Here is a 13,346-nt window from a genome sequence, read left to right as displayed (position 1 = left end):
GTTGTTTGTATTTCTAGTGTCAATTACATTTCCAATATGAAGATATTGAAAATAGGCTCAGGTCATTCTTAGCATGATAATCTTAGTTTCAAGGTCAACCCGAGTTTCACAGAGAAAAAAAGTTGCTATGTAAGGCAAACATGTTCACATATGTTTTGCGTATCATCCAAATTTCACGATCCTAATAAGCTTTTGAATGAAATAATCGTTATTAGGGGGTGTCAAATGAGTGAAATCCTCCCATGCAAAATTTAAAAGATACTTTTTTTTGTATTTTTTATTGCATTATGTGTTTTGCTTTTTTTTCAATGAAAAGCATTATACTTAATTTCTGTTAGTTTTAAATTGACATACTCATTATAGTTACTTTATAATATAATTTGTATTTTACTGAAAAAAAAATCAAAAAAATTTACTAAAAAATATATGAATTGTTTATGAATTGCTGGCTGTCATAATGATAGCCTTCCTATTCAACCCATCCAGGACTTTTATGCATGGCCCACGCTTTTGGTTACTTCGAATAATGGTAAGTACTCCAAGGTTGATTGTAACTTGCTCTTCCCTTATAGCTCAACAGCAAAAACAAGAATAGCAAGACTGTGAACTTCCTAATCTTTATAATAGCCTACTTTGTTCATAGGAATAAATGCAACTCAACTCCCCCTTCCCCAGGAAATTTTTGCCCAAATCGTAGAAACGTCACAAAGTGCATATGCAAAATTTTAATGCGATTTTTTTAAAGTACCCCCCCCCCCCGAACAAAATCATTGATATGCCATTGATTCAAATTGTTGTTGTTTTCTTAAGCAAGAACGATTGGTAGAAGATGATGACCTTTTTTTGCAAATCTGTCCAAGCTGTTGCTATTATTCTATGTATCCCAGGCTAGGTCGTGGTTTTGGTTAATTGGGAATATTTTCTATAATTTGTCTGTTGAGTTGTTTGTATTTCTAGTGTCAATTACATTTCCAATATGAAGATCTTGAAAATAGGCTCAGGTCATTCTTAGCATGATAATCTTAGTTTCAAGGTCAACCCGAGTTTCACAGAGAAAAAAAGTTGCTATGTAAGGCAAACATGTTCACATATGTTTTGCGTATCATCCAAATTTCACGATCCTAATAAGCTTTTGAATGAAATAATCGTTATTAGGGGGTGTCAAATGAGTGAAATCCTCCCATGCAAAATTTAAAAGATACTTTTTTTTGTATTTTTTATTGCATTATGTGTTTTGCTTTTTTTTTTCAATGAAAAGCATTATACTTAATTTCTGTTAGTTTTAAATTGACATACTCATTATAGTTACTTTATAATATAATTTGTATTTTACTGAAAAAAAAATCAAAAAAATTTACTAAAAAATATATGAATTGTCAGTTTAATATACCTAAGCTGATATTTATTCCTTTAAAACTTAATTAATTTTTATTTCTTAAAGTTATAAAAGTGAAAACATTTAAAAGAATTTTTTTCAGAAAAGTGCTAACTATATTCTGGCTTTTAGAAAGCATAGGGTATAGAGCCCTACTCTGATTAATTTCTCCTCGTTTTGAGTTTGACTCGTTTTAATTTCTGGTCGTGTCGGGTTTCATTTGTTTATCTCTACTGATTTGTGGTAGTTGTGTGCTCGGTAAATTATTTGATTCTATTATTGTTCATTTTTGCTTAATGGAGTTCTTGACTTTTTTTTAAGAACTTATGTTGTACAAAAATATTTTTGATTAATTTCTTTTCGTTTTATATTGAAATAGTCTTTTTCAGGGAGAATGAGTGAGCCTCTTCTGAAGTTAAACAACCATCCCTTCCATAAAAAAATAAAGGGCAATAGCCCGTCCAGTTTCTAATCGAATGAACCATTTTTGAAATTTTTACGACAGCGCTTTCTATAAAAACATTATATGCCCTCAGGGCATAACTTACAACCTTGGCCTTGAGGACTGAGTGGGGTTGTCATCCTCAAAGACCCAATTTCCAGAACTTTTGACTACGTTCATCAAAATGGCTAACTCAAAATTTTGATTGGATCTGTTTGTGGAAATGGTTTGCGTGAAAGGGTGGGGGCCTGGTTGTCCTCCAATCTGTTTCGAATATCAAAAAGAGAACTAGCCCTCTCAATTTCCAATTGAATGAGCCCCTTTTTAAATTTTAACGACGTCGCTATCTATACAAACCTTATATGCCCCAGGGCATAACTTCAAACCTTTGCCCTGGGGGCTCTAGGGGGTTCGTCATCTTTAAATATATAATCTCCAGAACTTTCAGCTACATTGAATAAAATGGCTATCTCGAAACTTTGATTGGATGCGTTTGGGGAAATGGTGGGTGTGAGAGGGGGGTTAGTGGCCCGTCAATCACTTTCGACTATTAAAAAGGGCACTAACCCTTTCAATTTCCAATCGAATGAGCCCTTTTTAAATTTGTTTACAACATAAGTATCTATAAAACCTTTATTTGCCCCCAGGGCATAACTTACAATTCTTGCCCTGAGGGCTCGAGGGGGGATGTCATCTTAAGACTTTATTTTCAAAACTTTCAACTACGTTGAACAAAATGGCTATCTAAAAATTTTGATTGGATGTCTTTGGGGAAATATGGGCATGAGAGGGGGTAAGTTGCCCTCCAATCACTTTCGACTATTAAAAAGGGCACTAGCCTTTTGAATTTCCAATCGAATGATCCCTTTTTCAAGTTTTTACGATACAGCTTTAAATAAAATTCTTATATGCCCCTAAAGACTGTTTGCGTGAAAGGGTGGGGGCTTGGTTGTCCTCCAATCTGTTTCGAATATTAAAAAGAGCACTAGCCCTCTCAATTTCCAATTGAATGAGCCCCTTTTTAAATTTTAACGACGTCGCTATCTATACAAACCTTATATGCCCCAGGGCATAACTTCAAACCTTTGCCCTGGGGGCTCTAGGGGGTTCGTCATCTTTAAATATACAATTTCCAGAACTTTTAACTACGTTGAAGAAAATGGCTATCTAAAAACTTTGATTGGATGCGTTTGGGGAAATGGTGGGTGTAAGAGGGGGGTTTGTGGCCCTTCAATCACTTTCGACTATTAAAAAATGGCATTAGCTCTTTCAATTTCCAATCGAATGAGCCCTTTTTAAATTTGTTTACAACATCAGTATCTATAAAAACTTTATTTGCCCCCAGGGCATAACTTACAATTCTTGCCCTGAGGGCTCTGGGGGGGGGGAGTTGTCATCTTAAGACTTTATTTTCAAAACTTTCAACTACGTTGAACAAAATGGCTATCTAAAAATTTTGATTGGATGTGTTTGGTGAAAAATTGGGCATGAGAGGGGGGTAAGTTGCACTCCAATCACTTTTGACTATTAAAAAGGGCACTAGCCTTTTGAATTTCCAATCGAATGATCCCTTTTTCAAGTTTTTACGATACAGCTTTAAATAAAATTCTTATATGCCCCTAGGGCATAACTTATGACCCTTGCCCTGAAGACTATGGGGGAAGTGTCATCCTCAAAGACCTAATTTCTAGAACTTTCAAATACGTTGAACAAAATGGCTATCCCAAAATTTTGATTGGACGTTTTTGTGGAAAGGGATGGCGTGAGAGGGGGTTAGTTGCCCTCCAATCATTTTCTACTATTAAAAAGCGCACTAGCCCTTTGAATTTAGAATCGAATGAGCCCTTTTTCAAGTTTCTACGATACAGCTTTCAATAGAATCCTATATACCCCCAGGGCATAACTTACAACCTTAGTTCTGAGGACTCTGGGGGGAGTTTCATCTTCAAAGACCTAATTTCCAGAACTTTCAACTATGTTGAACAAAATGGCCATCTGAAAATTTTGATTAGATGTGTTTGGGGAAATGGTGGGCGTGAGAGAGGGTTAATTACCATCCAATAACTTTTGACTATTAAAAAGGGCGCTATCCCTTTCAATGCCCAGTTGAATGAGCCCCTTTTGAAGTTTCTTCGACAACACTAACAACCTTATATGCCCCAAGGGCATAACTTATAACCTTTGCCCGTTGGGCTATGGGGGGTTTGTCATCCTCAGATACATAATTTCGAGAACTTTCCACTACGTTGAACAAAATGGCTATCTCTAAACTTTAATAGAATGTGTTGGGGGAAATGGTGGGCGTAAGAGAGGGGTTAGTTGCTCTCCATACAATGTCGACTATTAAATAGGGCACTAGCCCTTTCAGTTTCCAATGAAATGAGCCCTTTTTGAAGTTTCTACGATAAAAACTTTCTGAAATAACCTTATATGTCCCCAGGGCATAACTTATAACCATTGGCCTAAGGGCTCTAAAGGGCTATCATCCTCAAAGACATAATTTCCAGAATTTTCAGCTTCGTTGAACAGAATAGCTATCCCAAAATTTTGATTGGATGTGTTTGGGTAAATTGTGGGTGTCAGAAGGGGGCTAGTCGTCCTTCAATCACTTTCGACTATTAAAAAGGGCACTAGCTCTTTCAATCTCCAATCAAATGAGCCCTTTTTGAGGTTTCTACAACATCGCTTTCTAGAAAAACCTTATATACCCCCAGGACATAACTGACAACCCTTTCCCTGAGGACTATGGAGGGGAGTTGTCATCCTTAAAAACAAAACTTCCAGAACTTTCAACTACGGTAATAAAAATGGCACTCCCAAAATTCTAATTGTATGTGTTTGGAGATATGGTGGCGTGAAAGGGGTTTAAACGCCCTCCAATCATTTTAACTATAAAAAAGGCACTAGCCATTTGAATTTCCAATCGAATGAGCCCTTTTTGAAGTTTTTACGACAACACTTTCTATGAAAAGCTTATATGTCCCCAGGGTATAACTTACGACCCTTGCCCTAAGGGATCTAGGGGGAAGAGGGATTGTCATCCTTAAAGACCTAATTTCCCAAACTTCCAACTACTTTGAACAAAATGGCTATCTAAAAATTTTGATTAGATGTGTTTGTGGAAAAGGTGGGCGTGAGAAGAAGATTAGTGGCCCTCCAATCACTTTTGAAAAGAGCTATTAAGAGAGCTTTAGTTTTTTGAATTTCCAATCAAATGGGTCCTTTTTCAAATTTCTACGACAAAGCTTTCAATAAAAGTCGTATTGTAAATTAAGTTAGCTACTCTCTTATGGTATTGGAAGTAAATATATTTTCCAAATGCCCTCAGATAATCAATTGTTTACATTTTATTCTGTAAATTAAACTTGGTTTAGATGCGTTTATTTAAATTGAAAAGAAACAAAAAAAACTTAATGTCGATATAAAACAGTTCGTGGTAACGAACTGTAAGTAAGGAGCGACCCGGCTCAATGGTAACCGAAACTCTAGAAAACGGTATTTTGATACAAATAGATACATCAAAAGAATCAAATTTTAATGCTGATTTCAAAATATATAAGTTTCATCAAGTTTAATCTTACCCATCAAAAGTTACACGCCTGAGAAAATTTGGCTAATTTCGAAAAAAGGGGGTAAGACCCCCTAGAAGCTATAGAACCTTAATGAAAATCACATCATCATATTCCGCGTATCAGAGAACCCTACTGCAGAGGTTTCAAGCTCCTATCTACAAAAATGTGGAATTTAGCAATTTTTGCCAGAAGAAAGATCACGGGTGCGTGCTTATTTTTTTTTTCCAGGGGTGATAGTATCAACCCAGTGGTCCTAGAATATCGTGGGATGGCTCATTGGAATGGAAATTAAAAGTTCTAGTGCCCTTTTTAAGTGAACAAAAAAATGGAGGGCAACTAAGCCCCCTCTCACGCTCATTTTTTCCCAAAGGCACCTGATCAAAATTTTGAAATAGCCATTTTGTTCAGTATGTTCGAAAATATTATAAGTATATCTTTTAGGATGAATTAATCATCCTAAGTTCCCGGGGGGAGGACTGAAAGTTATTAACTTTACCCACTGTTAACATATAGTTTTGGTTATTGGGAAGTATACAGACGTTTTCAGGAGAGATTTTTCGTGGTTGTAGGGGGAGGGGGGTGAGTTGGAGGTTATGTGGGAGGATCTTTCCATGAAGGAAGTTTTCACGGGGGAAGGGACATTTTTATGAAGGGGATGCCGGACTTCCCAGCATTATTTAAAAAAAGATCAGAAATTAAATATAAAAATACAAGTTTTTCAACTGCAACAGCCGCAACATCAAAACTTTAAACAAACAGAAAATATTACATATACGATTGGGCTCATCCCCTAGTCAATACCTTGCTCTTTAAGCCAAAGATTTCTTAGTACTTTCATAAGAGCTATTTATTCTAATTAACGGCCTTTGTGATTAAGCGGTCATTTTTAAAGAATTGGAACAAAATTCGAACTTTCGCTTAAAGAGCAAGGTATTGACTAGGGGGCGAACCCCCTAATATACGTATTAAAAATATATGAATATAGAAAATCGTTACGTAAGTTAATTCGTAAGTTACGTTTATTTATTACTAATCAAAACGTTCGTAAATAAAATTAAACAAGTTTCGAGAAAGCTATTTAACCAAATAAAAGTAAATTAATATGCAAATTGTGTTTCAATTATTCATGTACGGTGAGCCAAGATCAAAACCTGCATTTATTCAAAAACGTTCAAAAATTAAATAAAAAAAACAAGTTTTTTTAACTGAAAGTAAGGAGCGACATTAAAACTTAAAACGAACAGAAATTATTTCGTATATGAAAGGGGCTGTCCCCTCCTCAGTGCCTTACTCTTTACGCTAAAGTTTGACTTTCTCACAATTCTATTTTTTTTTAAACAATGAAAAACTTTAGCGTAAAGAGCGAGGCGTTGAGGAGGGGACAGCCCCTTTCATATACGGAATTATTTCTGTTCGTTTTAAGTTTTAATGTCGCTCCTTACTTTCAGTTAAAAAAAACTTTTTTTTATTTAATTCATTGAGAAGCTAGTTAAAAAAAGGATAAGACTTTGGGGAAATGAAATTGAGAATTAAGAATTGAGGAGTTTGTATTTACCCTTGTTTTACCCCACCATATTTTGTGTGAACATAAATGAGTTCTTGTTTTTCAGGGTAGGATGTGCATTGCACCATTTGTAGCCGTAAATTTTGAAGATGCTTGGATTGCAGACCAACTTAGCAGTTTAACCAGAGCATTATCAGATCTGCATTATCTCTTTTTTTTTATGGAAGCTTAAAAGGAAACTGGTATTTTCAAGAAGGTAAGTCGTCTTAGGTAATTTGGCTCCAGCAGGGTAAGAATCTCGATCTTCTATAAATCTCGACATTCAGTATATTAAACTGAAAAGAAATAAAAACAACTTAATGTCGATATTCATTCTGGGAAAGAACTAGATAGCAAAAAAAAGCTATTTTTTTTTTATAAATGAAAGCAAAAAGTGACATTGGGTCCTAAGACGAACACAAATCCTCCCTCATTAAAGCCCCCCTAAATATTTACGGTAAGTTGAACGGAATAATTATCAATAATTATCTCAAGATAATTACAGTTGTATTAATCTTGAAAGTGCATGTGCAAGGTTCAGGCACGTACGCGGTTATTTTTAAGGGGGGGGGGGTAATAATAAAAATCTAATCTTATTTGACACTTTGGCCTAGAACTGAAAATATTGAATTTATATGGGACCCAGGTCACGAGTCCCCCCCTTGTTTATGTCATTGCGCAAGATATGTATTTATTTTAATCTTCAAAAAGTGCTATTTCTCCTTTCCTTTACTGCAAAAAAAATTATTTGAAGTGAAAATTATTATTTTTATCTCAAAAGCTTAATATGTTCTGTAAAAAAAAAAAAAAAAAAAAAGGAAAATTTAGCCAAATAGTTTTTAGTTACTTGTTAAGAGTGTGTTCTTTGAAATCAATACTGTGTAATTTTACGCCATATTGACACTCTTTCTCCCATTTAATGTTTAAAATAAAATTAAACCCATTCTTATTGCCATTTTTAACGCTTCTTTACAGGGACGTAGCTACATTATTTTTATTGGGTGGGGGGCAAGAGGGGGTGATATTGAAGTAAGTACGATTCAAGCGGCAGTGAAGAAAAGTAGATATTTAACAAACACGCTACTTGGTGAATCTAAAAACATTACAAAATACATTATAAACAATAAACACACATTAAATGATGATACATATAAGTGCTGATGCTTGGCTTTTGCTTAAAAATCTCAGCAATGAACTACTGCACACAACAGTAGTATAGCATAAACAAACTTTTGGGTGGGCGAAGGGAAATGTAGTATGCACTCGACCAGATTCACCACTGATGCTGCACTATATATCTCCTTCCACTTTCCCCAACCCCCAAGCCCAGCAGAGGATGCTCAATATCATAATTGAAGCAAGCTCTACTCTAATAGCCCCGGTTATTTTGCTATTCATTTGCTCGTAATTTCGAATGGATTTTGACTCTGTAAATTTTAACTAGTTGTACTAGACCTTTAATATACATGATTTATTGAACAGTTATTTATGATTTTTTATTAAGTTGACTTTTTGGTGGGTTCGTCGATTTATATTAATAAATAGCATTGATATCATCAGGCCACATAAAGCCAAAGCAAAAGCCATAGGCAGCGCAATAGCGCTGTCCAAGTAAAGATAGAGGATAAGTGAAAGTGTTACCACAGATTTTGTAAAATTATATTGTGACATCTTCCCAACATTTAAATAGTGACAGTACTTCAAATTTTAAAGTATTTGTAAAATAAGATAGAATTATTAACCTATCTGTTGGGCATTGTCTGATAAACAGTATCCACAAAATCAGAAAAATTCTTGGTGTCGTTGCGGTAGAAACCTTAAATTAATTTAAATTCTCAGGGATGCCAATTGAGAGAATAAATCCATTCCTAGAGTTTAAAAATTATCTTCCCCTTTGTATCTTTGTTTTAAAAAAACCAATTCCGTAAAAATTACACAAAAGTTTTTCCTGTGTAAATCAGGGTATGGGGGGTATACATTTCTAGAGGGCGTTACACTGAATACCGTTTTATGTCTAAAATTCTCTTCAGAAGCAGAGCTCGGTCTCGTAGTGCTGCATGATAAAACTGATAGCAATAGAAAAATAGAATAGGTTGGTACCGCTTATTTGTCCATACAACATCTCTAAACTATGAGAAAAATATATATATTTTGTTTAAATTCTCTTTATTCTATTCTCAGACGAAATTTTGTAGAGCATGCTTATGCAAAGATAAATTTCCCAAAAGTAGCGCTTGCGTTGTGTGAAATGCAACTAATTCCAGTCATAATTCTTAGCAGATTTTTGTCTATTCTTTTTTTGGAGCTGGTTAAAAGAAATATTCAGAAAACCGAAAATACCAAGCAGTCAGCGTGGTATTGCATATAGAGGTAGTTCTACATTTATGGGTTAGTATCTGAATCCGGAACACAAGGAATAGGATGTTAATCAGCACTCATTAGGCATTTCAGTGACGAATAAGAGAATTTGAGTTTTGAAAATTAAAACAATTAAAAGATTCCTAGAGTGGGTCTCCCTCTACCGAATTCCATGACCGATTTGATCTATCTAGTTATAGTACAGATATCTTTAAAAAAGTACTAAGTCTTATTTTCTTTTTCAATGTATTGTTTTTCATTCAAGAAATTATATTCACTGTATACCAACCTTCTTATTCTTCACTGATTCTATTTGTGTCCTATTTGCAGATGTAGAGGGTGTATTCATTTCCACTTTTGAAAGCTTTAAAACAAGGGAATCTAATATTGAACTGATGGATTTTAGGAATTAAAACCACCTTAAATATCAAGCGAAAAATTAGCCTGAGCAAATGGGGCGAAAGAGGAAGCATAGTACATTTTTGCGATTTTGCTATTAACTAGGCTCACATGTTTATTTAATGATAAGGTTTCAAAGGCATTACTTTTGGAAAATATTAATGTAGAACACGTTATGAAGTGTAATGGCCCCTATTGTTCTCGTTTTCCGTTTGTTAAAACGAACATGGATTAATAAAACAAAATTATCTGCTCAAAGTAAAGAGCAAATTTGACACATAAAACGAGCAACAATTTTAAAGCTACTTAATAAATTATCCAGCTTATTGGAGGGAGGGGGGCAACTGCCCCTCCCCCTCAACGACGCCAATGTTGCTTTAAATGGTCCTATCTGGAATCTTTGTGTTTCTTTTTTTTCTAAATTTCAGTTCTCTGAACCTTATGCTTTTTCCAACGTACTGACAAATTTTATTTATATATTATTAAGGTAAGTAGGGCACCCAGACTAGACCTGTTTCCGAAACTTCTCCGGTAAAAAAGAGACATATAGGAGCGGCGGATAGCATATAAAGTATGCAGTTACTTGATGATCAGTCTATGGTCTCCTTGGATATGAAAAAAAAAACTGGGAATAATATAGTAATTTTTGGCTGTGGTAAAAATGGCACTAAAATAAGAAAATATTTGGTGTTCGGTGGTAAAAAGATTAGGAAGTTTGTTGGTATTCATTCTTTTTTTTGGGGGGAGTGTCCTTGCTATTGTCAATGGTTCTGGGTCGTTGTAAGTAGCCTATTTTGAGCTCAAAAATAGACCCATGCTAAATTAAATCGCATATTATTCACATATTCAGTTTTTTGTTGCTGTTTTTATTCCGAGAAAAAATATTTAGTGCTTTATTTCGAAGGGATTTTGGAAATGTGCTGGCATAACTTTCTATTCTAGGGAATATCTTGACGACCAAGTATGGTTAATTGCAATGAAAGTGGGTTTGAAATTTCAATAAGTAATTGATGATTTTTACTTGAACTTTTCCATTTCTTAAAATACTTCATTTAAGGTGTGAGTAACTAATAATAGTAGAGAAAAGAGGAATGAAAAATATAGCTGAGGAAGATCCCCGCAAATTGCTATATTTTGTTAATAGCCAGGTTTTCGTTATATACATGTTTCCTAAAATTATCGAAAGGAAATATTCAAATTAGAGGCATTAAAACATTTTTTTGGGTGTCCCTCTACCTTTCATGAATTAAAAGTGCTTCTTGAAATCGTACCATTGTATAAAAAATCACGGCAAAAATACAAAAAAAGGGCTGGGATTGGGGTATAACCTTTTGTCTTAGGGAGAGGAGAATGTCAATATAAAACTAGCAAAGACTGTGAGTCAAATCAAAGTAGAATCTTGCGACAAAGTGCATGCGCACAATGGTAAAAAAGTTAAGAAACAAAAGCTCAAAAATATATAAGGGTAGAGAAATTTCTTCAGGAAATTGAACATTCTAATTAGTATCTACTTTCAGTACAGACCTAACAAGGAGGAAGGATTTGACGGGACATTCCTCTATATTCTTTTGTTTTTCAAGTTTCATGAAAGTTTTTTTTTTCAGAGAACAGTAAACATTTCGAAGGATTATGGTGGACCCGTCTATTAGTTCTCTGTCTTCCTATCTGGTTTAGGTTTGCTCAGTGCCTTCGTCAGTATAGAGATTCGAAGGAGTTTCGTCATTTAGCCAATGGATTTAAGTATTTTATTTCATTCGGGGCTGTGATTTCATCCACGTTATATGGGATGTATCCAAATGCACACATTTGGATGGATCGCAATGGACACATTGGGATACATTGCAAACTGGTTGATGGTAAGTTTATATAATTTGTTCTTTATTTTTTAATAAATAACCCTTAGACAAGCTTAATGGTCGCTTGTACAAAGATACTGTCGTTGCACATTGGTCTACTATTTGATGGAGGGCTCAAAATGCAAACATGTGTATTTCTGGGCCATTGTTTAAGTTTTTCTGCGAAAGAAGTCCATTTTAAGAATCTCATAAGGGTTGAGGCAGTTGGCTCACTCGTGTGTTCACATATAGACTAGGGAAACATTATAAAAAATACGTTTAAAACATTTAAATACTATTTTTGGATGTTTGCCTTCATCTCAAAAAAATTTCCATAAAAAAGTAACGAAAGCTAGTATTATTTTGGTATCACATCCATGTAAATAATCTACTTTTCATGACACCCTTTAAATGTTTATCAAATTTCTTTGAATGATTTTGTCTCATATAGTGGGATAAATGAATGGAAAAACACACATTGAGTAAAGATTGTGATGACAGGGACAATTAGATAATGAAATCTCTATTAGTGACTTGTAGTAAATTTTCTCAGAAAGACTTCTAGGGTCCTTGGAAAGTCAGTTGCTCCTGTGCGTAGCTGAGGGAAATAATGGTGGCTTTTCCCAATTTTCTGGCGAATTGTTGTAAAGAATTTACCTATTGTTTACTTGAACAAAACATTCCTTATTATTCTAAAAAAAGGAAAACGCAAAATTTCATAACATGATGTTTTTCAGATCTTCCTCTGAAGTTACTCTAAGAAACGATTGAGTTTAAATAGAGTGACAAATGATTCATTTTTTCGAACCCAAGCTTTACGTTACAGTTTTGCTTTCGAAGAACAATGCTTTGAAAGAAACAGCTTGTTTAGTGTATTTGCTTGTCGAAATAAAGTATTATTTTCAATAAAACTATCTTTTCGTCTATACAATGTAAGGAGAGCAGTCTCTTTATGAAAGGAGAACATAAATTTAATCTGTAATCAAGTAAATACCTTTTTAATTCATCTGAAACATATCTCGGCGAATTTTTGAAAAAAGCACACTGGAACGCTTTTTGTAGGGCTTAAATAACCCTTCCCTATAAAAGTTTGTACAAATACCCTTTCTGTAGTTCTCAGTATGTTTTCTTCCATGTACATTCGTATTGATCTTCCATGAACTGTACCTAACGTTAGCTTTCTTTTAAGAAAGTTCCTTCTTTCAATTTTTTGTTTTCCATTGTGTTTCCATTGTGTTCAAACGTTAGAAACGTTCTAACGTTAGCTTTCTTTTAATAAAGTTCCTTCTTTCAATTTTTTGTTTTCCATTGTGTTTGATTTTCGTTTAAAACTGTTTCGTGGATATTTATTATCAGCAGCAAATAGCACAGAACCTAAATACAGGTAAAAACAAAATCAATGTGGACACAGACTTTGACGATTACTTCGCGCTCAGGGAACTTATTTCAGGAGTTCTCTAATTACATTTTGACTTTAGAAATAATATCTATGAGCAGCGTGTATCTATATCGTTTTCTTCCAGTTTGCATTTAAAATGAAAGATCAAACTAACCTGACTTTTACATTATTTACAGCTTGTTCATTTACGGAAAAATTGGCGAATCCATTTCAAATATCATGGCTATTATGTCAGTTGTTGTCATCTACTTATGCTTTCAATTGGGATTTACATATGGATTGGGGCCTTTTCGATTCAAAAACTGGAAAAAATACTTTGCTAAGAGAGGAGAGGGTTTATGGCTCACGTGTAAGTATTTCTTTCCTTTTTAAAACTTTTCCCTTCTTTTTACTGTCCTAGTGTTTTTGTCTAAGTAACTAATC

The 13,346-nt window shown here is 34.4% G+C and overlaps 1 protein-coding gene across 1 annotated transcript; it reads left to right on the top strand.

Annotated features, from left to right (window-relative positions):
- Positions 1-448: 448 nt before the first annotated feature.
- Positions 449-13,266, top strand: LOC148956794 (solute carrier family 53 member 1-like). The gene is made up of 3 exons (XM_089087358.1): positions 449-529; positions 7,000-7,149; positions 13,100-13,266. Exons 1-2 carry the CDS (start codon positions 458-460, stop codon positions 7,123-7,125), a joined length of 198 nt encoding a protein of 65 aa, XP_088943484.1. The 5' UTR covers positions 449-457; the 3' UTR covers positions 7,126-7,149; positions 13,100-13,266.
- Positions 13,267-13,346: the final 80 nt, after the last annotated feature.

This window comes from Artemia sp. Qi Xiang Cuo, chromosome 1 (assembly GCF_049724085.1).
Source record: "Artemia sp. Qi Xiang Cuo chromosome 1, ASM4972408v1, whole genome shotgun sequence".
In the NCBI taxonomy this organism is placed as follows: Eukaryota; Metazoa; Arthropoda; class Branchiopoda; order Anostraca; family Artemiidae; genus Artemia; species Artemia sp. Qi Xiang Cuo.
This window is presented reverse-complemented; position numbering and strand designations above follow the sequence as displayed.

What these genes read in the sequence shown, in the direction of transcription:
- LOC148956794 (XM_089087358.1), top strand. Translation starts at nt 458, where the DNA reads ATGATAGCCTTCCTATTCAACCCATCCAGGACTTTTATGCATGGCCCA. An exon ending in TTTGGTTACTTCGAATAATG is followed by an intron (nt 530 to 6,999) that starts GTAAGTACTCCA and finishes CTTGTTTTTCAG; the next exon opens with GGTAGGATGTGCATTGCACC.